General features: G+C 46.4%; 2 protein-coding genes across 2 annotated transcripts in view; both read right to left on the bottom strand.

The window, feature by feature from the left end:
- Nucleotides 1-25808, bottom strand: part of LOC141201631 (uncharacterized) — a 375891-nt gene that overhangs the window by 247740 nt on the left and 102343 nt on the right. The gene's annotated exons all lie outside the window — the stretch shown is intronic.
- On the bottom strand, nt 3253-22624 carry LOC141201609 (zinc finger protein 878-like). The gene is made up of 8 exons (XM_073663612.1): nt 22483-22624; nt 22174-22353; nt 21967-22090; nt 21786-21883; nt 21497-21587; nt 4126-4192; nt 3976-4002; nt 3253-3295 (listed from the first exon to the last, which is right to left on the bottom strand). The coding sequence occupies exons 1-8, from the start codon at nt 22558-22560 to the stop codon at nt 3253-3255; spliced, it is 708 nt and encodes a 235-aa protein (XP_073519713.1). The 5' UTR covers nt 22561-22624.

Genomic DNA, 25808 nt, shown 5'->3' with positions numbered 1-25808 from the left:
TGCGCAGGTTCAAACAAACTGGTGGTTTATTAAATGTCCATAAACCAGGCAGGAAACAAAACATAACAGCCTATTTCAGGTTCCAAAAAGGTATAACAGAACAAAACACAAAATATCTAGTCCATACAGCGCGGCCTCAGTCGTTTAAATGCAGATGCCTTTCTCTGCCTTCAGCAAGGTCTGAGCAGCACATGCAAGGTCTGCTCACTTTGCACAACACACACACACAGACTGAGACAAGCTCAGCTGTCTTAAATCAGGCCTTCCAAGACCTGGACTGGAGGTAAGTGAGCAGCTGATCACCCCAGCTCTTTTAGATGCCCGTAAAACACGGCCCTATAATCCGAGCCCATTAAATACCTCTCAGCACTATGTGTGCTGCAGCCTACTTTTCCGAGTCCTACATTATTATTATTATTTATTATTATAGCTCTATTTATTCCATGGCGCTTTACATGTGAAAAAGGGGTATACATACATGAACTATTACAAAGATCTTTAACAAAACGTGACAACAACTGGTACAGGAGGAACGAGGACCCTGCCCACGAGGGCTCACAATCTACAAGGGATATCAACAAAAAGCAAGGATCCAACAACAAACATCCAAATAGGAATCTGAATGTGTGTTAAAACTTCATGTTTATTAGAATTCCTTTAAAATCATGCTGTTAAAATTATAAATCCAGGGGATATCTACAAGGGATAGTTCAGCATACAGTAAGTGAGGGTAGAGCTAGTCGTGCACCAGTATGGTGGAGCAATGGTTACTGCAGATTGTAGGCTTGTCGGAAGAGGTGAGTCTTCAGGTTCCTTTTGAAGGTTTCCATGGTAGGTGAGAGTCTGATATGTTGGGGTAGAGAATTCCAGAGTAGGGGGGATGCACGGGAGAAATCTTGTACGCGATTGTGGGAAGAGGAGATAAGAGGGGAGTAGAGAAGGAGATCTTGTGAGGATCGGAGGTTGCGTGCGGGTATGTACCAGGAGACTAGGTCAGAGATATAAGGAGACAGGTTGTGGATGGCTTTGTAGGCCAGGGTTAGGGTTTTGAACTGGATTCTCTGGGCAACGGGGAGCCAGTGAAGGGATTGACAGAGGGGAGAGGCCGGGGAATAGCGTGGGGACAGGTGGATTAATCGGGCAGTGAGCTTGAGGGACTGGGTAGAGTGGGCAGCCATTGACGTTGATAGATAGGTCAGGCGGGGGGATGAATGAGATGGCGGAAAGACCATGAATTCTGTTTTATCCATGTTAAGTTTTAGAAATCTGTCAGAGAAGAAGGATGAGATGGCGGACAGACATTGTGGGATTTTGGTTAGTAGGGAGGAGATATCGGGTCCAGAGAGGTAGATCTGTGTGCCGTCAGCATAGAGGTGGTACTGAAAGCCATGAGACTCTATGAGTTGTCCTAGCCAATGGTGTAGATGGAGAAGAGCAGGGGTCTTAGGACTGAACCTTGGGGGACATCGACAGATAGGGGGTGAGATGAGGAGGTGGTGTGTTAGTGGGAGACACTGAATGTCCTGTCTGTTAAGTATGAGGAGATCCAAGATACGGCCAAGTCTTTGATGCCAAGAGATGAGAGAATTTGTAGTAAGAGGGTATGGTTCACTGTGTCGAAGGCAGATGACAGGTCTAGGAGGAGGAAGACAGAGTAGTGTCGCTTGGATTTGGTGGTTAGTTGGTTGTTGGTGACTTTAGTCAGGGCAGTCTCAGTAGAATGGTGCGGTCGAAAGCCAGATTGGAGGCGGTCAAAGAGAGAGCAGGAGAAGAGGTGGGAAGACAGTTCAGAATGGATGTGTTGTTCCAGTAGTTTTGAGACGTAAGGGAGAAGTGATATGGGGCAATAGCTAGTCAGAGAGGATGGGTCAAGGGAGGGCTTTTTGAGGATGGGTGTGATCGAGGCATGTTTGAAGTATGAGGGGAAAATACCAGTTGTTATTGACAGGTTGAAAAGGTGGGTAAGGGTTGGGATGAAGACTGTGGTAAGGTTGGGGATGAGATGGGACGGGATTGGGTCAAGTTCACAGGTGGTGAGGTGTGATTTGGAGAGTAAAGAGGAAAATTGGTCTTCCGTACATCACCAAGGCTTGGCACCTTGAGGACACTTACCTCCCGTCCACGACATGTCCAGCTGCAACCTTACAATCCCTCCCCCATCTGCCCACCTTTGGCACCTTCTGCCACCATACAAAGACCCTTGATAAGGTATCATCATTCCCATGTTTTTTCCCAGGCCTATGCTCCACCTGGAAACTAAAAATAAATAAAAAGGGAGCGCAAATTGCGCTGTTACCAGATTAAGTTGTGAGAAAACAGAAATTTCTCACCTTTCTGGGTTGTGAAATGCATAACACATGTGGTATGTATAATGGAGGGCTGCAGGCAGCACTGAATCCACAGAGGGATAAACAACAGAAAACCAGAAAAAGATTTGCGCACTGTGGAGCCATTTTACTTCCCATTGCTGTACCAGTCTCCTGTAGATAAATGTTGTTATGAAATTCAAATAATTGTGAGTGAGAATGAATTTTGTAAGTTTCACCACAAAGGTGAAACAATCCTCCTTCTCTGTTTGCTTTCCCTCCCAGTACCTTTTCTTTCTACCAAGGTTAGGTTTCTGGAAAGTTATACTTATTCCTTTTATTTTTGGTTCTCATTAGCTTGTCTTCTTTGCCCTATATGAATGGGTTTCTCACTCAGGGTTTTTCATATCTTACTTCACACTTTTCTTTCCCTTTATTGACAGTGTGTTGCGGCCTCCTCTCTGGTATGAGAAACTCCTCAAATGCCTATTTAAGGGTTAGGTCCTAGGTTGTGTTTTTAGTTGTGCAGCTATGGCCTTTCTAATCTGTACAGAGACCAGTAGGGTGCAGTCGCGGCATTCTCCTCTGTGTGGGTTCTCCCGTGGCTATCAAGATGCACTTTCTAGTTAAAACATTTCCCACATTTTGAACATGAAAAAAGCTTCTCCTCTGTGTGACTTTTCTGATGTTTCTTAAGAGATGATTCCCATGTAAAATATTTCCCACACTCTGAACATGAAAAAGTTTCACCCCTGTGTGACTTTTCTGATGTGTATTAAGAGTTGATTTCCGTGTAAAATAATGTGAGTCACAACACTGCTGGAACAGCACCAACACGGGACCCGAGTATGAGTTTTTTTATTTTATCAAGGCCAAACATGAAAAAAGGGTTGTCCTAGTAGTGAACAACCCCTTTAAGAAGATCCAATTTTCTGTTAAAACGTTTTCAACATTCTGAACATGAAAAAGGCTTCTCCTCTGTGTGATTTCTTTGAAGTTTATTAAGAATTGATTTCCAAGTAAAACATTTCCCACATTAAGAACAGGAAAAAAGCTTCTCACCTGTGTGACTGCTCAGTCTGGTGCTTAACAAAATTTGATTTCTGTATGAAATATTTCCTACATTCTGAACAATAACGGACGGACGGGCTTCAGCACATAACATTGATTCAGGTAATGCCATTCATTAGCTTTTATCCCTTTGTCCACGTGACATAGTGATTGCGCTTCATACTTTTTGACAGCTGTTTCTGTTCCCTATGGGCACCTTTCTACACTATTAACAATATTGGTTGTAGTTTTAAGTTCTCCATAAGGTGGCAGCATGGTCATTACACAGCACCATACAAATTAATAGTGACAATTGCTTCACAGACATAGGTATTTTTCAATGCTATTATTAGATTCATTTTTACTTTTACATGTCATGAGATAGCAATATAGTCACATTTGTGAATAATATATTGTAAACTAGTGATTCATGATTTTTGGTGACATTGGGATATAAAAAGTTTACACATATACTGTTTAGATTGCATATTTATTAGCCCGTCCATATTTGTGAAGCACTGTGATTAGTTTTATCATGTTTTAAATAATGATTTTTTTCCAATAAAATTTGATTTTATGGTTCAAATACTCGTTTAAAGACTTTTCTTAAGGGGCTTACGTCCCGTCTGAGAAGAGGAAATGTATTCTGAACAATAAGAATATAATTTAAGAAAATAAAAAAGGCTTTTACCCTGTGTGACTTCTCTGGTGACTAAGAAGAGATGATTTATCTACAAAACATTTCCCACATTCTGAACATGAAAAACACTTCTCCCCTGTGTGACGTCTCTGATGTTTCTTAAGAGATGATTTCCGTGTAAAATATATCCCACATTCTGAACATGAAAAAGGCTTCTCCCCTGTGTGAGTTCTCTGATGTATATTAAGATGTGATTTCTGTACAAAACTTTTCCCACAATCTGAACATGAAAAAGGCTTCTCCCCTGTGTGGGTTCTCTGGTGCTTAACAAAATCTGATTTCTGGCGAAAACATTTCCCACATTCTGAACATGAAAAAGGCTTCTCCCCTGTGTGGATTCTCTGGTGCTTAACAAAATCTGATTTCTGGTTAAAACATTTCCCACATTCTGAACATGAAAAAGGCTTCTCCCCTGTGTGAGTTCTTTGATGTGTAAAAAGAGTTGATTTATCTAGAAAACATTTTCCACATTCTGAACATGAAAAAGGCATCTTCCCTGTGTGAGTTATCTGATGTCTGATAAGCTTTGATTTCTCTATAAAACATTTTCCACATTCTGAACATGAAAATGGCTTCTCCCCTGTGTGAGTTCTCTGATGTGTATTAAGAGTTGATTTCTTTGCAAAACATTTCCCACATTCTGAACATGAAAAAGGCTTCTCCCCTGTGTGAGTGTTATGCACACGCCCGGGCTAAGCGGCGTGTGCGTGTGATTGGTAGTGATTCCACTGGACCGTGCCGGAGAGTGAATGCCTGGAGGGGCGTGACTAAGTATTCACCCGATCCGACCAGGGTCGCACGACGGCATACGACGCCAGTGCACCAAGGAGGAACCGAGCAGAGGGACCAGGTGCTACTCCAGGACAGACCCCGGACACGGCTGTTGACCCACACAGGGGAATACAGGAACAGGCTGGTAGGCTGGCACACAGACTGGTGGGTATAGGCAGGCACGACTGGTATGCAGGCAGGCGGGTATGCAGGCAGGGGGGTAAAGACAAGCACAGCTAGAGTGCAGACAGGGAGGCACTAGCAGGTAGGAACACAGGCGGGATAGGACCCAGTACACACCGGGACTCAGGAACAATACAGGCAGAGGGTTACAGGCAAGCACAGCTAGAGTGCAGACAAGGCTGAGCAGGGAGGACAGGGCTCTGTTCACACGGAACAGACAGGAAGGGAAAGACAGAGCCAGATACTCACACAGTACTTGCAGAGACAACAAGCAGGAGTTAGGTACGAGTTCAGACTCTGCAGAAAAAGGAAGGGAACGGACATAGAGGCAAAACAGGTAAAGGACAGGAGAGAGTTCAGACTGGAACTGAGTGTACGGAGGAGACCGACACTGCAGAGGGATACAGGAGCGGGTCTGGGAATACGGCCCCCAGAGAGGCGGGACGAACAGGCAAGGAGCGTGTTCAGACAGGACAGACCAGACACAGGAGCGGGTCTAGGAAATCGGCCACTAGAAGGCGGAACGAACAGGCAAGGAGCGTGTTCAGACAGGACAGACCAGACACAGGAGCGGGTCTAGGAAATCGGCCACTAAAAGGCGGAACGAACAGGCAAGGAGCGTGTTCAGACAGGAGAAGGCGAGAGGAACAGGCTAGGAGCGAGTTCAGACAGGTCAGACAAGATACAGGAACGGGTCTAGGTAATCGGCCCCTAGAAGGCAGGAGGAACAGGCTAGGAGCGTGTTCAGACAGGACAGACAAGAGAACACAGAAAGGACTCAGTTCAGACACGGGAGCTGATACCGCAAAGCAGGAGACATACAGGACTCAGTTCAGACACGGGAACTGATACAAAAAGCAGGAGACAAGAGACGGGACCTGGCACCTTCAGAGTGCAAGCACACACTGAAGGAAACACTATGCTCAGGCAGGGATAGAAGGGAGCTGCTGAGCTATATACCAAGTGACAGACAGCAATAGGCTGAGGACGCACAAGGGGCGTGACCCACAGCAGGTACAAAAGGCAGGAAGTGATCGGGCGCCGCCCTTAAGCAGCAGAAACAGACACAAACAGACAGCATGGAGGGAAGCCAGAGAGACATTCTGGACAGGAGATCAAGTGCGCCCTCTTGCACAGTGGGAGATGGACCACCATGCAAGGACGCCGCCAGGTATGTTACAGTACCTCCCCCCTTACGCCCCCTCTTCTTCAGGCCTGCCAGAATCTTCCGCAGGGAATTCGAGGGCCAGTCGTTCACTGGGTTGGAGGGGGACAGAGACTTAAGGGTAATCTCTGCTTCGAGGTACATCTTGTCAAGCTCACAGGAAGAAATAGACGGGTTATCACGTACATAATGAGGAAAAGTCACTGTCTCTTTGTTATCTGGTGGTATCCCGGAGGATTCAGGAAACAACTGGAGGTCCTCCGCCGGGTCAGAAGAGTGCAGAGGCTCAGAGAAAACAACTGCTTCAGAGTACACTAGGTCGGACTCACTGGAGGAAGCAGGCGAGGTATCGGGTACCGAGTATAGGAAAGTCTCTGTCCATTCACCACCAGGTGGCACCCCGAAGGGTTCTGGAGACAGCTGGCGGTCCTCCGCCTGGTCAGAGGGGTGTAGAGACTCACGGGTAACCTCTGCTTCAGAGTACACTAGGTCGGACTCACTGGAGGAAGCAGGCGAGGTATCGGGTACCGAGTATAGGAAAGTCTCTGTCCATTCACCACCAGGTGGCACCCCGAAGGGTTCTGGAGACAGCTGGCGGTCCTCCGCCTGGTCAGAGGGGTATAGAGACTCACGGGTAACCTCTGCTTCAGAGTACACTAGGTCGGGCTCACTGGACGAAGCAAGCGAGGTATCAGATCCAGGATATAGGAAAGTCTCTGTCCATTCACCACCAGGTGGCACCCCGAAGGATTCTGAACACAACTGGAGGTCCTCCGCCTGGTCGGAGGGGTGTAGAGACTCAGGAGTAACCTCTGCTTCGGAGTACACTAAGTTGGACTCACTGGACGAAGCGAGCGAGGTATCAGGTACAGAGTATAGGAGAGTCTCTGTCCTTTCGCTACCAGGTAGCACCCCGAAGGGTTCAGGAGACAACTGGAGATCCTCCGCCTGGTCGGAGGGGTGTAGAGACTCGGAGGTAACTACCACTTTGGGGTACCCATTGTCAGGCTCACAGGACGAAGCGGACAAAGTATTGAGTACCGGGTGTAGAGAAGTCTCTCTCCATTTGTCATCGAGTGGTATCCCGGAGGGTTCAGGAGGCAACAGGGGATCCTCCGCCAGGTAGTAGAGGTGCACAGACTCTGAGGTAACCACAGCTTTGGAGCATCCTTGGACATGCACACCGGTTAAAGAGAAAGAAGCATCTGATGCCAGGTGCAGGAAGTTCTCCTGTGTGGAGTCTGGATGGGCAGAAGTCTCTTCGGCCAGGAGAACTGGTGCACTACCCACGCACATTACCCATTGGGGTTTCTCCGGGATACAGGGAGATGAAGCTTCAGTAGGGACTCCAAGGCTGGGGTCAGGAGGTCTCAGGGAGGACAGACCCTGGCGTGACGGCTTGCCTCTAAGTCTAGCACGTCTGGACTGCCTCTTGAGGTTGAGAGAAGTATTCCGGAAAGCGTAGTCACCCTGTGAGGATTCTGGGTGGGCAGTAGTCTCATTGGGCTGGAGGACTATTGCGCTACCCACACACATTACCCGTCGGGGCTGCTCCGGGATATTGGGAAGTGAAGCTTCAGCAGGGGCTTCAGAGTTAGGGTCCTCGAAGACCATACGAAAGGCCACCAGGAAGGCCTGCAGGTCAAGGATGACAGGATCCCATGCTTCCCATAGGGGGGTGACCCATTTCAAGGCATCACCCGCTAGGTAGTCAATCATAAAGGCCACTTTAGCCCAATCGGAAGGAAAATAGAGAGGGTAGGCCTTAAAGTGTAGCATGCATTGCTCCACAAATGCACGACACTGTCTTGGATCCCCATAGTAACGTGGCGGATCCGCAGGAACGAGGGCTGATAGATCCATCTGGACGGGTGCGTAATTCGCCTGGAACTCAGCTAAAGGGGGAAAAAAATTTATTTATTTTATTTTAATGCATGTATTCGCTGGAAAAACTTCTCAAAGAGCGAAGGCCGTGGGGCTCAACGGGAACCATGGCCTGAGCATGCTGTTATGCACACGCCCGGGCTAAGCGGCGTGTGCGTGTGATTGGTAGTGATTCCACTGGACCGTGCCGGAGAGTGAATGCCTGGAGGGGCGTGACTAAGTATTCACCCGATCCGACCAGGGTCGCACGACGGCATACGACGCCAGTGCACCAAGGAGGAACCGAGCAGAGGGACCAGGTGCTACTCCAGGACAGACCCCGGACACGGCTGTTGACCCACACAGGGGAATACAGGAACAGGCTGGTAGGCTGGCACACAGACTGGTGGGTATAGGCAGGCACGACTGGTATGCAGGCAGGCGGGTATGCAGGCAGGGGGGTAAAGACAAGCACAGCTAGAGTGCAGACAGGGAGGCACTAGCAGGTAGGAACACAGGCGGGATAGGACCCAGTACACACCGGGACTCAGGAACAATACAGGCAGAGGGTTACAGGCAAGCACAGCTAGAGTGCAGACAAGGCTGAGCAGGGAGGACAGGGCTCTGTTCACACGGAACAGACAGGAAGGGAAAGACAGAGCCAGATACTCACACAGTACTTGCAGAGACAACAAGCAGGAGTTAGGTACGAGTTCAAACTCTGCAGAAAAAGGAAGGGAACGGACATAGAGGCAAAACAGGTAAAGGACAGGAGAGAGTTCAGACTGGAACTGAGTGTACGGAGGAGACCGACACTGCAGAGGGATACAGGAGCGGGTCTGGGAATACGGCCCCCAGAGAGGCGGGACGAACAGGCAAGGAGCGTGTTCAGACAGGACAGACCAGACACAGGAGCGGGTCTAGGAAATCGGCCACTAGAAGGCGGAACGAACAGGCAAGGAGCGTGTTCAGACAGGACAGACCAGACACAGGAGCGGGTCTAGGAAATCGGCCACTAAAAGGCGGAACGAACAGGCAAGGAGCGTGTTCAGACAGGAGAAGGCGAGAGGAACAGGCTAGGAGCGAGTTCAGACAGGTCAGACAAGATACAGGAACGGGTCTAGGTAATCGGCCCCTAGAAGGCAGGAGGAACAGGCTAGGAGCGTGTTCAGACAGGACAGACAAGAGAACACAGAAAGGACTCAGTTCAGACACGGGAGCTGATACCGCAAAGCAGGAGACATACAGGACTCAGTTCAGACACGGGAACTGATACAAAAAGCAGGAGACAAGAGACGGGACCTGGCACCTTCAGAGTGCAAGCACACACTGAAGGAAACACTATGCTCAGGCAGGGATAGAAGGGAGCTGCTGAGCTATATACCAAGTGACAGACAGCAATAGGCTGAGGACGCACAAGGGGCGTGACCCACAGCAGGTACAAAAGGCAGGAAGTGATCGGGCGCCGCCCTTAAGCAGCAGAAACAGACACAAACAGACAGCATGGAGGGAAGCCAGAGAGACATTCTGGACAGGAGATCAAGTGCGCCCTCTTGCACAGTGGGAGATGGACCACCATGCAAGGACGCCGCCAGGTATGTTACAGTGAGTTCTCTGATGTGTGATGAGATGTGTTTTCTCTGTAAAAGATTTCTCACATTCTGAACATAAAAATGGCTTCTCGCTTCTGTGGATTCTCTGGTGGCTATCAAGATTTGTTTTCCATTTAAAACATTTCCCACATTCTGAACATGAAAAAGGCTTTTCCCCTGTGTGGACTCTCTGGTGATTGAGAAGAGATATATTCTTCACAAAACATTTCCCACATTCTGAACATGAAAATGGCTTCTCCCCTGTGTGAACTCTCTGGTGACTAACAAGATCTGATTTCTGGTTAAAACAACTCCCACACGAAAATCTATTATCTGCTGTGTGAATTTTTTGATGTTTAAGAAAAGACGTTTCAAGCGGAAAATGATTTCCATATTCTGAATGTGAAAATGGCTTTTTTGCTTTAGAAGCAATTCGTTTTTTAATGCTTATTTTGTGACTTTGATTTTCCTTAGTAGTCGGTAATGAATCAGAAGACAGGACCTGTTTCAAAGGATCAGATGACAGATCTTTGCTGTGAAGGGATGATGGTATATCTGGAATAATGGCATTCACTTCAATTGTATCCTGTGAGATCTCAAAATTATTTGATTTGAAAATTGAAGACGTCAGCTGTTCCTCTGATCTCCTGGTACAGTCATCTGCCAAGAAGAAAGCAAATTATTATTTTTTTTAATAAAGTATCCTTGAATTTTATATTTTTGAACATTTCTACTTAAACTGTCAGTAAAAATGGCAAGTTATGCAAAAAAATTGAATTATTCACCAAGACACTGATAGTTCACAGTCTAATAGAAAACCTCATAGCATGAAGCAGTAGACCGTGGTGTTCAACTGATTGTTCATTCTGCCTCCCAAATATGGAATAAAAAGCCACAAAAGAATATTATGCAGTCAAAAATAATACCAATAAAAACTTCTACTCATCTCACAAAAAACAAGTCCCCACTCAGGTCCATCATATGTCAATGGAAAAACAGAGGTTTCCACATTATTAGTGGCTCAAAGGCTTTTGAAAAGCAACATGGCTTCCATAAACCAATCCAGCAATATCCACTCCCCTAAAGTCAGATCTCCCCCTCACTTCTGAGCCTTGCAGTGCCCCCAAGCCACATTTAGCCTCCATGTATTTGACATTACTATAGTGAGAAGAACCCACTTAATTGATGTTGTGTGTCTCCTTTAGCACAATATGGGCACTATGTGTTGGGTAATGAAATAATATATTTGCAATTTTCAATCTACAACATCCAGTGTGTGTTAATTTCAGGAAAGTGCTGTGGAGTCAAAATACTCACTACTCCTATAGATTATTTCACTGAGAATTATAATTTCCAAAATTGAGTCACTTTATGGGGATTTCTACTGCTCTGGTTTTCTGCCATTTTGTTATATTAGGGCTTCTGTAATTGTGTCCCATCTCCTCCGGGATCTGCTCCTGTGACGTCACTAGGAGCCGCCTTATTCATCCTGCAGGTGGCGCTGGTGATGGAGGAGACGTCAGAACCAGAAGTTCTGGGTGGTGCAGGCTCTGTCCAGCCAGTAAGATTAGGGTGCCTGGGACCAGTAGTACCATCCAGTCTAGCAGTATGGGTGTGTGTGCTGTCCAGCTGGAGTAATCTGCTCCCTGCTTCAGCCAACTGGAAAGCACCACACCCTACTAAAGCTGGAAGCATATTGCTGGAAGCTGCCAGATACAGCCTTGTTCTCCTCTGGTTCAGTCCTCTGTGCTCAGCTCCCGGCTTGTGTATTTGTTTCTGTTGTGACCTCGGCCCGTTTACTGACTACTGGTGTCTTCTGATTTTGTATTTTCTCGGCCCTGCTGGTTCTGACCCGGCTACCTGACTATTCTTCTTGCTGTCTCACTCCACAGAACTGCAGGTAAGGCCACAGCCCCACTATCAGTATTTGTTCAGGATTCGGTCAGTATTTTCTCTCCGGAGTGGGAGCCAAAACCAGGTGAGGAACAATCAGAGAAAAGGTATAATAGAAACAAGTCACCAATTCTGCATTTATCACCCACTCCTGGTTTTGGCTACCATTCCTGAGAAAATACTGACCAAATACTGATAGTGGGGCCGTGGCCTTACACCGTGGCCCAAGCCTTGAGGTCTCTGTGTAAGTCCAGATATATGTGTAGGGGTTAACTCCTTTACCCCCCCAAAGCCTGTTTTCACCTTCATGACCAGTCCAAATTTTACAATTCTGACAAGTATCACTTTATGAGGTAATAACTGTGGAACTGACAAATAAAAACTGGAAAATGCCACTGCTCCTTCACACGCGGCAAGTTCAGCCGCAGGCAAGCCACCGGCCGGGGCTCCCTGCGTGCTCATGCCGCCAGCTCCACATCCAAGTAATCAGCACTGACAGCTTCAAGCATCGGACATCAAAACGCCGACGCAACGAGTTATTGCGGACCTTCTCACATAGGTCCCGCTGCTCGTCTCTCGTGGACTGTCATTCAGGAATGTTAATGGACAGTAATTAACTTCTAACTTGCATACAAGCATCGGGCAATAAAACGCTGACACAGTGAGTTATTGCGGACCTTCTTACATAGGTCCCGCTGCTCGTCTCTCGTGGACTGTCAGTCAGGAATGTTAATGGACGGTAAGTAACTTCTAACTTGCATACAAGCTCTAAACACATGGTGTGTATGGTGTATATGCAAAATCGTGCAGGTCCATGTAAACCTCATTGGTTGTATATATATATATATATATATATATATATATATATTTTTTTTTTTTTTATCGGTTTATATGCAAATTTTTCTTCATTTGTGCGGTCATTGGATTGATTATATATGATATAGCATAACCAGTGAGGTATTGTTTTTTGATATACAGATTGCTATTATATGGCTATTAAACTGCATTGATGTCATTTATACAGTCTAGATTGACCAATAAGGATCAGACTGCAGGATCCTCCACAACATATACAGTACAGACCAAAAGTTTGGACACACCTTCTCATTTAAAGATTTTTCTGTATTTTCATGATTATGAAAATTGTACATTCACACTGAAGGCATCAAAACTATGAATTAACACATGTGGAATTATATACTTAAAAAAAAAGTGTGAAACAACTGAAAATATGTCTTATATTCTAGGTTCTTCAAAGTAGCCACCTTTTGCTTTGATGACTGCTTTGCACACTCTTGGCATTCTCTTGATGAGCTTCAAGAGGTAGTCACCGGAAATGGTCTTCCAACAATCTTGGAGGAGTTCCCAGAGCTGCTTAGCACTTGTTGGCCCTTTTGCCTTCACTCTGCGGTCCAGCTCACACCAAACCATTCAGGTCTGGTGACTGTGGAGGCCAGGTCATCTGGCGTAGCACCCCATCACTCTCCTTCTTGGTCAAATAGCCCTTACACAGCCTGGAGGTGTGTTTGGGGTCATTGTCCTGTTGAAAAATAAATGATGGTCCAACTAAACGCAAACCGGATGGAATAGCATGTTGCTGCAAGATGCTGTGGTAGCCATGCTGGTTCAGTATGCCTTCAATTTTGAATAAATTCCCAACAGTGTCACCAGCAAAGCACCCCCACACCATCACACCTCCTCCTCCATGCTTCACGGTGGGAACCAGGCATGTAGAGTCCATCCGTTCACCTTTTCTGCGTCGCACAAAGACACGGTGGTTGGAACTAAAGATCTCAAATTTGGACTCATCAGACCAAAGCACAGATTTCCACTGGTCTAATGTCCATTCCTTGTGTTCTTTAGCCCAAACAAGTCTCTTCTGCTTGTTGCCTGTCCTTAGCAGTGGTTTCCTAGCAGCTATTTTACCATGAAGGCCTGCTGCACAAAGTCTCCTCTTAACAGTTGTTGTAGAGATGTGTCTGCTGCTAGAACTCTGTGTGGCATTGACCTGGTCTCTAATCTGAGCTGCTGTTGACCTGCGATTTCTGAGGCTGGTGACTCGGATAAACTTATCCTCAGAAGCAGAGGTGACTCTTGGTCTTCCTTTCCTGGGGTGGTCCTCATGTGAGCCAGTTTCTTTGTAGCGCTTGATGATTTTTGCAACTGCACTTGGGGACACATTCAAAGTTTTCCCAATTTTTCGCACTGACTGACCTTCATTTCTTAAAGTAATGATGGCCACTCGTTTTTCTTTACTTAGAATTTGTATTATGGCAAGAAAAAAGCAGCTAACAGTCTATTCAGTAGGACTATCAGCTGTGTATCCACCTGACTTCTGCACAACACAACTGATGGTCCCAACCCCATTTATAAGGCAAGAAATCCCACTTATTAAACCTGACAGGGCACACCTGTGAAGTGAAAACCATTTCCGGTGACTACCTATTGAAGCTCATCAAGAGAATGCCAAGAGCGTGCAAAGCAGTCATCAAAGCAAAAGGTGGCTACTTTGAAGAACCTAGAATATAAGACATATTTTCAGTTGTTTCACACTTTTTTGTTAAGTATATAATTCCACATGTGTTAATTCATAGTTTTGATGCCTTCAGTGTGAATGTACAATTTTCATAGTCATGAAAATACAGAAAAATCTTTAAATGAGGTGTGTCCAAACTTTTGGTTTGTACAAACTTTTGGTCTGTACTGTATACAGTGCCTACAAGTAGTATTCAACCCCCTGCAGATTTAGCTGGTTGACACATGCAGAATTAACTTGGCATTGTGACATTTGTACTGTAGATCAGCCTGGAAGTGGGAAATGCACTGCAGCAACTTTTTTTTTTTTTTTTTTAAATGTTAAAAGTTAATTCAGAGTGTCATTTATTATTCAACCCCTCAAACCACAAGAATTCTGTTTGGTCCCCCTAAAGTATTAAGAAGTAGTTCAGGCACCAAGAATAATGAGCTTCACATGTGTGGATTAAAGATATCTTTTGCCAGCCTTTTCTGACTATTTAAGACCCTCCCCAAACTTGTGAACAGCACTCAGACATGGTCAACATGGGAAAGACAAAGGAGCATTCCAAGGCCATCAGAGACAAGATCGTGGAGGGTCACAAGGCAGGCAAGGGGTACAAAACCCTTTCCAAGGAGTTGGGCCTACCTGTCTCCACTGTTGGGAGCATCAGCCGTAAGTGGAAGGCTTATGAAACTACTGTTAGCCTTCCACGGCCTGGACAGCCTTTGAAAGTGTTCTCCCGTGCCGAGGCCAGGCTTGTCCGAAGAGTCAAGGCTAACCCAAGGACAACAAGGAAGGAGCTCCGGGAAGATCTCATGGCAGTGGGGACAATGGTTTCAGTCAATACCATAAGTAACGTACTCCACCGCAATGGTCTCCGTTCCAGACGAGCCCGTAAGGTACCTTTACTTTCAAAACGTCATGTCAAGGCTCGTCTACAGTTTGCTCATGATCACTTGGAGGACTCTGAGACAGACTGGTTCAAGGTTCTATGGTCTGATGAGACCAAGATCGAGATCTTTGGTGTCAACCACACACGTGACGTTTGGAGACTGGATGGCACTGCATACGACCCCAAGAATACCATCCCTACAGTCAAGCATGGTGGTGGCAGCATCATGCTGTGGGGCTGTTTCTCTGCCAAGGGGCCTGGCCATCTGGTCCGCATCCATGGGAAGATGGATAGCACGGCCTACCTGGAGATTTTGGCCAAGAACCTCCGCTCCTCCATCAAGGATCTTAAGATGGGTCGTAATTTCATCTTCCAACAAGACAACGACCCAAAGCACACAGCCAAGAAAACCAAGGCCTGGTTCAAGAGGGAAAAAGTCAAGGTGTTGGAGTGGCCTAGTCAGTCTCCTGACCTTAACCCAATTGAAAACTTGTGGAAGGAGCTCAAGAATAAAGTCCACATGAGACACCCAAAGAACCTAGATAACTTGGAGAAGATCTGCTTGGAGGAGTGGGCCAAGATAACTCCACAGACCTGTGCCGGCCTGATCAGGTCTTATAAAAGATGATTATTAGCTGTAATTGCAAACAAGGGTTATTCCACAAAATATTAAACATAGGGGTTGTATAATAATTGACCCACACTTTTATGTTTAAAATTTAATAAAATTCAACTGAGCAACATAACTTTTTGGTTTGTAAGATTTATGCTTCTGTTCATAAAACCTACTCTCGTTTGCAGTTTGAAGGCTCTAACTTATTTGCATCTTATCAAACCAGCTAAATCTGCGGGGGGTTGAATACTACTTGTAGGCACTGTATATAGTGCATGTGGTTTACTTTGTTTTTTCATAACAATATTTACGGGTACATATATATATATATATATATATATATATATATATATATATATATATATATATATATATATATATATATATATATATATACATACACACACACACACACACACACACACACACACACACACACAATGGGTGCGGAAAGTGTTCAGACCCTTTGCTCAGTATTGAGTAGAAGCCCCCTTTTGATGTAGTACAGCAATGAGTCTTCTCAGGAATGACGCAACAAGTTTTTCACACTTGGATTTGGGGATCCTCTGCCATTCTTCCTTGCAGATCTTCTCCAGTTCCGTCAGGTTGGATGGTGTACATTGGTGGACAGCCATTTTCAGGTCTCTCCAGGGATGCTCAATTGGATTTAGGTCAGGGCTCTGGCTGAGCCAGTCAAGAATGGTCACAGAGTTGTTCTGAAGCCACTCCTTTGTTATTTTAGCTGTGTACTTAGGGTAATTGTCTTGTTGGAAGGGGAACCTTCGGCCAAGTCTGGAAGAGGTTTTCATCCAGGATATCTCTGTACTTGGCCGCATTCATGTTTCCTTCAATTGCAACCAGTCGTCCTGTCCCTGCAGCTGGAAAAACACCCCCATAACATGATGCTGCGACCACCATGTTTCACTGTTGGGATTGTATTGGGCAGGTGATGAGCAGTGCCTGGTTTTCTCCACACATACCGCTTAGAATTATCACCAAAAAGTTCTACCTTCGCCTCATCAGACCATAGAATCTTATTTCTCATAGTCTGGGATTCCTTCATGTGTTTTTGAGCAAACTCTATGCAGGATTTCATGTCTTGCACTGAGGAGAGACTTACAGTGCCTACAAGTAGTATTCAACCCCCTGCAGATTTAGCTGGTTGACACATGCAGAATTAACTTGGCATTGTGACATTTGTACTGTAGATCAGCCTGGAAGTGGGAAATGCACTGCAGCAAATATTGCTTTTTTTTTTTTTTTTTTTTAACGTTAAAAGTTAATTCAGAGTGTCATTTATTATTCAACCCCTCAAACCACAAGAATTCTGTTTGGTCCCCCTAAAGTATTAAGAAGTAGTTCAGGCACCAAGAATAATGAGCTTCACATGTGTGGATTAAAGATCTCTTTTGCCAGCCTTTTGTGACTATTTAAGACCCTCCCCAAACTTGTGAACAGCACTCAGACATGGTCAACATGGGAAAGATAAAGGAGCATTCCAAGGCCATCAGAGACAAGATCGTGGAGGGTCACAAGGCTGGCAAGGGGTACAAAACCCTTTCCAAGGAGTTGGGCCTACCTGTTTCCACTGTTGGGAGCATCATCCGTAAGTGGAAGGCTTATGGTACTACTGTTAGCCTTCCACGGCCTGGACAGCCTTTGAAAGTGTCCTCCCGTGCCGAGGCCAGGCTTGTCCAAAGAGTCAAGGCTAACCCAAGGACAACAAGGAAGGAGCTCCGGGAAGATCTCATGGCAGTGGGGACATTGGTTTCAGTCAATACCATAAGTAACGTACTCCACCGCAATGGTCTCCGTTCCAGACGAGCCCGTAAGGTACCTTTACTTTCAAAGCGTCATGTCAAGGCTCGTCTACAGTTTGCTCATGATCACTTGGAGGACTCTGAGACAGACTGGTTCAAGGTTCTATGGTCAGATGAGACCAAGATCGAGATCTTTGGTGCCAACCACACACGTGACGTTTGGAGACTGGATGGCACTGCATACGACCCCAAGAATACCATCCCTACAGTCAAGCATGGTGGTGGCAGCATCATGCTGTGGGGCTGTTTCTCAGCCAAGGGGCCTGGCCATCTGGTCCGCATCCATGGGAAGATGGATAGCACGGCCTACCTGGAGATTTTGGCCAAGAACCTCCGCTCCTCCATCAAGGATCTTAAGATGGGTCGTAATTTCATCTTCCAACAAGACAACGACCCAAAGCACACAACCAAGAAAACCAAATCCTGGTTCAAGAGGGAAAAAGTCAAGGTGTTGGAGTGGCCTAGTCAGTCTCCTGACCTTAACCCAATTGAAAACTTGTGGAAGGAGCTCAAGAATAAAGTCCACATGAGACACCCAAAGAACCTAGATAACTTGGAGAAGATCTGCTTGGAGGAGTGGGCCAAGATAACTCCACAGACCTGTGCCGGCCTGATCAGGTCTTATAAAAGACGATTATTAGCTGTAATTGCAAACAAGGGTTATTCCACAAAATATTAAACATAGGGGTTGTATAATAATTGACCCACACTTTTATGTTTAAAATTTAATAAAATTCAACTGAGCAACATAACTTTTTGGTTTGTAAGATTTATGCTTCTGTTCATAAATCCTACTCTCGTTTGCAGTTTGAAGGCTCTAACTTATTTGCATCTTATCAAACCAGCTAAATCTGCAGGGGGTTGAATACTACTTGTAGGCACTGTATGTCGGTCCACTGGTGGAGGACTGCAGTGACTTTGTGAAACTTTCTCCCATCTCCCTGCTGCATCTCTGGATCTCAGACACAGTGATCTTGGGGTTTTTCTTTACCTCTCTCACCAAGGTTCTTCTCCCACGATTGCTCAGTTTGGCTGGACGGCCAGGTCTAGGAAGGCTTCTGGTGGTCCCAAACTTCTTCCATTTAAGGATTATGGAGGACATTGTGCTCTTAAGAACCTTGAGTAATGCAGAAATTCTTTCGTAACCTTGGCCAGATCTGTGCCTGCCTTGCCACGCTTCAGTATAAACAACCAAAGGTTTAGCTTTGCTTAACATGAACATCACAGCTCCAGAGCTCGTGCCTCCAGGCCCTCTCCACACTAAATGCTCTGAAAGGCCGGGAGCCCACTAGCATAAGGTATCTGATCCGATATGCTAATGACATTCAGCTCATGCTTGCTGCGAGCGGGAGTCGAATGTCAGTGCTCTGATCCTCTAGCACAGAGAGGATCGCAGCACAGCTGCGGAGGGAATGGAGAAATCAATTTCTCCAACTCCTCTGTTGCTGGTGTCGGAGGGAATCAACTGCGCTCGGGTGATATCCGAGTGCAGTGCGATGTTTCACACGCACCCAAAGTCTTATATATGTGTGTGTGATCTGAATCCAGCATGCTGCGATTTTTTTTCAGCGCGATCGTAATCTAATCGGTGTTGGAAAAAAAAACGCCACTGAGCCCACCACCGATTTTTGCAATCCGATCGGATGGCAGAGGGGGCTCTGTCCCTCTGCCTGTCTTCTAAATGCTGCGATGGATGTCAATCACAGTAATTCGGGGGTTAAAGTGCTGGGAGCGGTGCCCTGAGTGTTGGGTGTCAGCTATCAGATCAGCTGACAGCCAGTGGCGATTGTGTGTGCATAGCTCCTGGGCACACAAAATCGCCTGGACGTATACATAAGTCAAGGTCATGAAGGTGTTAAAGGGTGATGAGCAAGACAATCCCTGGGATTTGGAAAACGGAATAGATAGAGCCAAGCCTGTTTGTGGTGGCCATTTTTTGAGCTGCCAGGTGACCACGAACAGTGACCCCAATACATTGTGTCTGCAAACTATTCCAGCAAGATCTGCATTCAAATAGCTAAATGGCACTCCTTCCCTTCTTAACCTGCCATGTGCCAGACAGTAGGGTACAACCGTATATAGGGGATTGTCAGATTCAAGAGAAGTTGGAAAATAATTTGTAAGGTCCATTTGTTTCCTATTATCCTTTGTGAAGAATTCCAAAGTTATCACCACATAAAGTGACACATGTCAGATTTGAAAAATGGGGCCTAATTAGGAAAACAAAACTGGCTGCAGGAAGGGGTTAAATCAGAGTATTTTGGACACTAACTACTATAGTCAAAACTGTGAGTATAGACAACAACACATCTACTGAAATGATCAAACTCAACAGTCTTCATCAGTAATAAATAAGTAACTAGTGGTGAAACCTCTCTGGGGTAATTGGAGTATGGGGCTCAATGGCTCTTGGCAATCTAAAATTTCTATTTATTTTTCAAGTGATTTTCTCACTTGTCAGCACGTTCTACGTACGCTGTCATTTGGCTTTGTAGTTTACAGATCTGGGCAGGTAATGGTCAGCGTCTTCTAATCCCAGGGGGTCAGTGGACCTCCCAGGTTGCAAGTTCTCTAGAAAAGGGCTTTCACTGCCCTAAGCCAAACCTGGACAAAGTGCGGCCCGCACATCCGGCCCTCTGGCTGCTCGAGTCCAGCCCACGGACTGAAATGGCCGAGGGGCTGGAAAACAGTGGCCTACGGGACGCACCACGCCCTCCCCCACCGCCTGCTCGCCGGCCGTCTGCTGTCTCCAAACTCTCCATCCGCGCCGACTACATTGGTGGAGGAGGGGCCTTTGGCCCCTTCCTCCACAAATCAGTATGTGAAGCAGCGGAGAGGGCAACAGAGGCAGAGCGTCGGGTGAAGCGAGGTGAGCATGGGCTCTCATGCCGAGCATGGGGCAGGCCATTGGGCTCTCATGCCGAGCATGGGGAAGGCCATGGGGCTCTCATGCTGAGCATGGGGCAGGACATGGGGCTCTCATGCCGAGCATGGGGCAGGCCATGGGGCTCTCATGCCGAGCATGGGGCTCATGCTGCATATGGGCAGGCTGTGTGGAGCTCATGCTGTATATGGGGAGGCTGTGTGGGGCTCATGCTGAATATGGGCTGTGTGGGGGCTCATGCTGTATATGGGGAGGCTGTGTGGGGGCTCATGCTGTATATGGGGAGGCTGTGAGGGGGCTCATGCTGTATATGGGGAGGCTGTGTGGGGGCTCATGCTGTATATGGGGAGGCTGTGTGGGGGCTCATGCTGTATATGGGGAGGCTGTGTGGGGCTCATGCCGTATATGGGGAGGTTGGGTGGGGGCTCATGCTGTATATGGGGAAGCTGTGCGGGGGCTCATGTTGTATATGGGGAGGCTGTGTTGAACTCATGCTGTGTATGGGGAGGCTGGGTGGGGGCTCATGCTGTATATGGGGAAGCTGTGTTGAACTCATGCTGTATATGGGGAGGCTGTGTGGGGCTCATACTGCATATGAGCAGGCTGTGTGGGGCTCATACTGCATATGAGCAGGCTGTGTGGGGCTCATGCTGTATATGGGGTGGCTGTGTGGGGCACATACTGCATATGAGCAGGCTGTGTGGGGCTCATGCTTTATTTGAGGAGGCTGTGTGGGGGCTCATGCTGTATATGGGGAGGCTGTGTGGGGGCTCATGCTGTATATGGGGAGGCTGTGTGGGGGCTCATGCTGTATATGGGGAGGCTGTGTGGGGGCTCATACGATATATAGAAGGGGCTGTATTCAGGTTTAAGTGGTATATAGTTAGAGGTCAGCATGCTTAATTCAGCTCCATATTAATGTAATTAATTGATGCAATTAATTATTAATTATATTAATATTATCATTAATATATTGATATTAATATTGAGCAGAATTAATTTCAGCCAATTGGTTCGGCCCTTCACAACAGTCACGATCTCTAATGTGGCCCCTCGGGAAAATGAATTGCCCACCCTTGCCCTAATTCATTTGAACAGTTTTTGGGTGGAGGAGAATGTTATGCTCCAGCGGCAAAATGGTGATCACACGATTGTGATACGTCCGGACTACACCACCGATAAAGCAGCCACAGCCGCTGACTGAGAAGAATCTGTGACTTCTCTGCATTTATTGGTTACTACTCACCTGGGTAGTCATATGTAGGAATCTCCTCTTTACACCGCTCATCACCCCTCACATATGTCTCTGTAGTATTAATATGGGTCAGATCTTCACCCTGAAACAAATATTGTAAAAGTCACAGACAGATGGAGAAGTCACATCTATGATCGGCTCTAATCCTGTCATCTCCACCGTTCTCATTACACAAGTATAAAACATATAATACTGGTGGATAAAACAAGACTGAACACAAGACCTTCACAGCTGTCTACACATCATAGGGGAGATCTCATGACACCTTCTCTCCATCTACCTGATGATCCTGAGGAATATTGGGATCTTCTTGTTTACAGTCCTGTGGAAGAAGAGGACGGGGACATCTCTCTGGTGTTGTCCTGTAACTGGATAGATCTGGAGGAAACACATACAGGGACTGAATTCATTCTTTACATACAGATAATTATAGGCCGTGTGTATTTAGTCCTGTCTATTACCTGGTGATATGAGGGGCTGAGGAACCGCCATCATGACGTCCTTGTACAGATCTTTGTGTCCTTCTAAATACTCCCACTCCTCCATGGAAAAATAGACAGCGACATCCTGACACCTTATAGGAACCTGACACATACAATGATACTGTCATCCCCCTGATCCCTTCATAGCGTTACTGTATAATGTGCCAGCATTCCCAGCAGTGTCACCTCTCCAGTCAGCAGCTCAATCATCTTGTAGGTGAGTTCTAGGATCTTCTGGTCATTGATGTCTTCATGTATCAGGGGGTGAGGTGGAGGTCCCGTGATTGGGCTCAGGGGTCTTCCCCATCCCTCAGACACAGGGTCCTGACAGCGCTCACTAGAGGTCTTCTTCACTATTCTGTAATCCTGGTTATAGAGAGACACATTAATAAATCTCACTACAGACATTTCCAGAGTCCTCACCTCTCCAGTTCTGTCCATCTGTTATTTCCATAGATAAGAATGATGTAATGTGACGTCATCAGAATCTCTCACCTCTCCAGTAAGCCGGAAGAGGATCTCTAGGGTGAGGTGGAATATCCTCTCCGCCATCTTGTCTCTATCCATATCCATCCTTGATGAGTAAATCAGGAAATTCTCTTATATAGATCTTCACTGAGAGGATCTGATATTGTAGAGACCTGAATGAGAAGATGATGAGCCGATGTAACATCATAAAAATCCTGTGTAATAATACAATTACTGGAGATAATAAGGGAAACATATGAGGAGATTTATTATTTTACAGTATTTAGTTTTCTTCTTTACATCTACTAATAAAACCTATATATTTTAGGCCACAGACAACAAGCAGTTTCTTCCTTGGAGTTTGCATCTGAATACGTTTCTCATAGACTCATCTTCCATAAAGCTAAATGAAAAATAATTACTTCATGATGAGGACGACATCTTCATCTTCTACTATGTCTCTAGAGACATATTTAGCCAGAGTCGGTCACTGACTACATCTCCTCCGGCCGTCTATATGAATGTTTCCCGTCTTCACTGGACTGTAATTTTCTATCACGTTAGATCTCATGTTTGATTCACACTCAGAAGTTTGAGGCTTTTATAAAAGTTTGTTTGAAAAAGCATGGAGACAAGAGATATTTAATGCCAAATTCTCCATATGTATTTTTCTTTCTCTGGATATGATGGGATATTTTTTAACATTTTCATGCAGGTTTCCCTACATTGCATGAAAAACACCCCAAAAAAATAAAATTGGGGATGGAGGTACTGGGGGAACATTATACTGTGTGTGGGAACCAAGAAAGGGGCACTGTACTATGGGAGCAATACATGATTCCTGCACAAAAAATCACCTCACAATTTGTCTATCTTCAGGGTAAATCACTATCTAACCATTTGATTAGAGCTGATACTATTAAGCTAAAGTTTCTAAACAGACTTTCTTCAAATCCATAAAGGGGCACTTTTCCGTGTTTTTCATGCCAGAACTGTTGGAGGATTATTAAAGGTGATAGTTTTCCCACCAATTAGTCCCCAGCGCGACTTTTGATCACCCAGGGCAGCGCGCCGTCATCTGTGCGTCCTGCTCATCTCTTGTTGGGACCTGTAGATTATTTTTTTGTTCCTTCATTCACAGTCGGAGCCGGCAGAACTTTCTCATTTCTTTGTAGCTTCACTATACGACATCCGGCTTTTCTGTAAGGCCGTGTTCATACAGTGCAGAAATACTGTGTTTTTGGCTTTCTGCAAGATTCGCACCAAACTACAGAATAACAATCTTCTCTAATTATTGCCGCATTTTTTAGGCCTTTTCCTCCTTATTTATCACAAGGGGGCACAATTCTCATGAAATCACATCCACTTTGCTTGGACAGTTAGGCCGGTTTCACACGTCCGGATATTTCCGGTACAGGAAAAACCAGTACCGGAGATATCCGCAGCCGTGTGTGGCACACGTGTGGCAACCATGTGCTGCCCGTGTGCCGCATCAGGACCACACATATCGGCGCTTAGGAATCAGTGTACAGTTTGCGCTGTTCCTCATCATTGTTTCCTGCTGGCGCTGTGATCAGCACCAGCAGGGACAATGATGAGAGTAGTAGCTGTAATCCATGGGACAGATCACTCCTGCAGCAAGCGGGCCCCAGAGCTGCCCTCAGCAAGTGACAGGAAACCGCTCATGAGCTCAGCGCAGCTCTGGGGCCCGCTCGCTGCAGGAGTCATTCTCTTCAGTTCCTCGGTGTGATCGGTCACATGGATTACAGCAGGTGACACTTAGGTGAGAATATGGATTTTTTTTTTTCTATTTTTACAGGTGTAGAAACCGGGAGCAGACTACTACTCTCATCATTGTCCCTGCTGGTGTTGATCGCAGCGCCAGCAGGGACCAATGATGAGGGCAACGCCCAGCACCCCCTGGCGCTTGGGAACAGCGCTAACTGTACACTAATTCCCAACTGCCGGTATGTGTCACATGGATGGCATCCGGGTGCGGTATGTGTTTATATGGATCCTTTGACTTGAATGGAGCTGTGTGATCCGTGCTGACGGCCAAAAACGGATATGTCTACACGTGGATCACACGGACACACGCTCCGGAATGTGATTCCATGAAATATCCGCCCTCTGTGGTCTGAAGACGCTGCAGAAATCTGCGGTTTTGGTGTATTTTTTCTCTATAGGCTTCTTCTGAAAAAAAAAGCATGAAGAAAAAAACACTGTAGCATTTTTAAGTGCAGAATCAAAGCTTTTCTGTACTAATAAAAAAGCATTAAAAACGCATCTTCACATCTGCACCAAAATTGCATCAAATAAGCAGGAAAACGCATAAAAGAAACGCAGGAAATACCAATAGTCAGAGAAGATTGTTACTGCGTCGTGTGCTGCAGACATCTACAGAAAACGTGCAGAAAAGAAGCATTAAAGAAAACGCCGCACTTAATCTACATGTGAACACGACCACAGCGTTACGCTGTTAATACATTTCTTATAAGTTTAATAGAGAAAAAATATCAATCACGCCATTTACTGATTCCCATAAAGTGAAGTGAATATTATAAGTGTAATTTATGCGCTTCACAGGGAGGAGCTACGAAGATGTCCGAGAGGGGAGTATGAGCCGGAGAACAGCGGAGACGGGACGGGACTGGACGGGACAGTCCCATAGAGTACGGGACGCTGGGAGCTGTGCCACAGAAACCGCTGAGAAATAATCATCTAATGCTGCGATTCCAGGATTATTCTAGAGGGAATCGGCTGCGATATCCCCTGTGCAATATATATCTAGTATTAATGCTCCAGTAATGGGGGATCTCCACATACCTCCACCTGCAGAGCCGCCACCACATATATGGCTGCTCTGTGCGCACAGGAGCTGTGAGGAGGTCACAGGAGGGGAGGAGTCAGGGGTCACATGATCAGGGGCCTCAGTGGATGCAGGACTCTGCTGTGCTGGTTGTCATGGTGCTGGATGAGCTGAAGTTTATGTGTGGGGTCAGGAGGGGTTTACAGTGTGGATGTAGCAGAGCCGCGTGTGTATGAGGTGTATGGAGCGGAGCCGTGTGTACGAGGCGTATGGAGCGGAGCCGTGTGTACGAGGCGTACGGAGCAGAGCCGCGTGTGTACGAGGTGTACGGAGCGGAGCCGCGTGTGTACGAGGTGTACGGAGCGGAGCCGCGCGTGTACAAGGCGTACGGAGCGGAGCCGCGCGTGTACGAGGCGTACGGAGCGGAACCGCGCGTGTACGAGGCGTACGGAGCGGAGCCGCGCGTGTACGAGGCGTACGGAGCGGAGCCGCGCGTGTACGAGGCGTACGGAGCGGAGCCGCACGTGAACGAGGCGTACGGAGC

Source organism: Phyllobates terribilis, unplaced genomic scaffold, assembly GCF_046119375.1.
Source record: "Phyllobates terribilis strain yellow unplaced genomic scaffold, ASM4611937v1 Scaffold_120__1_contigs__length_5212024, whole genome shotgun sequence".
Lineage (NCBI taxonomy): Eukaryota > Metazoa > Chordata > Amphibia > Anura > Dendrobatidae > Phyllobates > Phyllobates terribilis.
The sequence above is the reverse complement of the archived record's forward strand: the minus strand, read 5'-3'. Positions and strand labels throughout refer to the sequence as shown.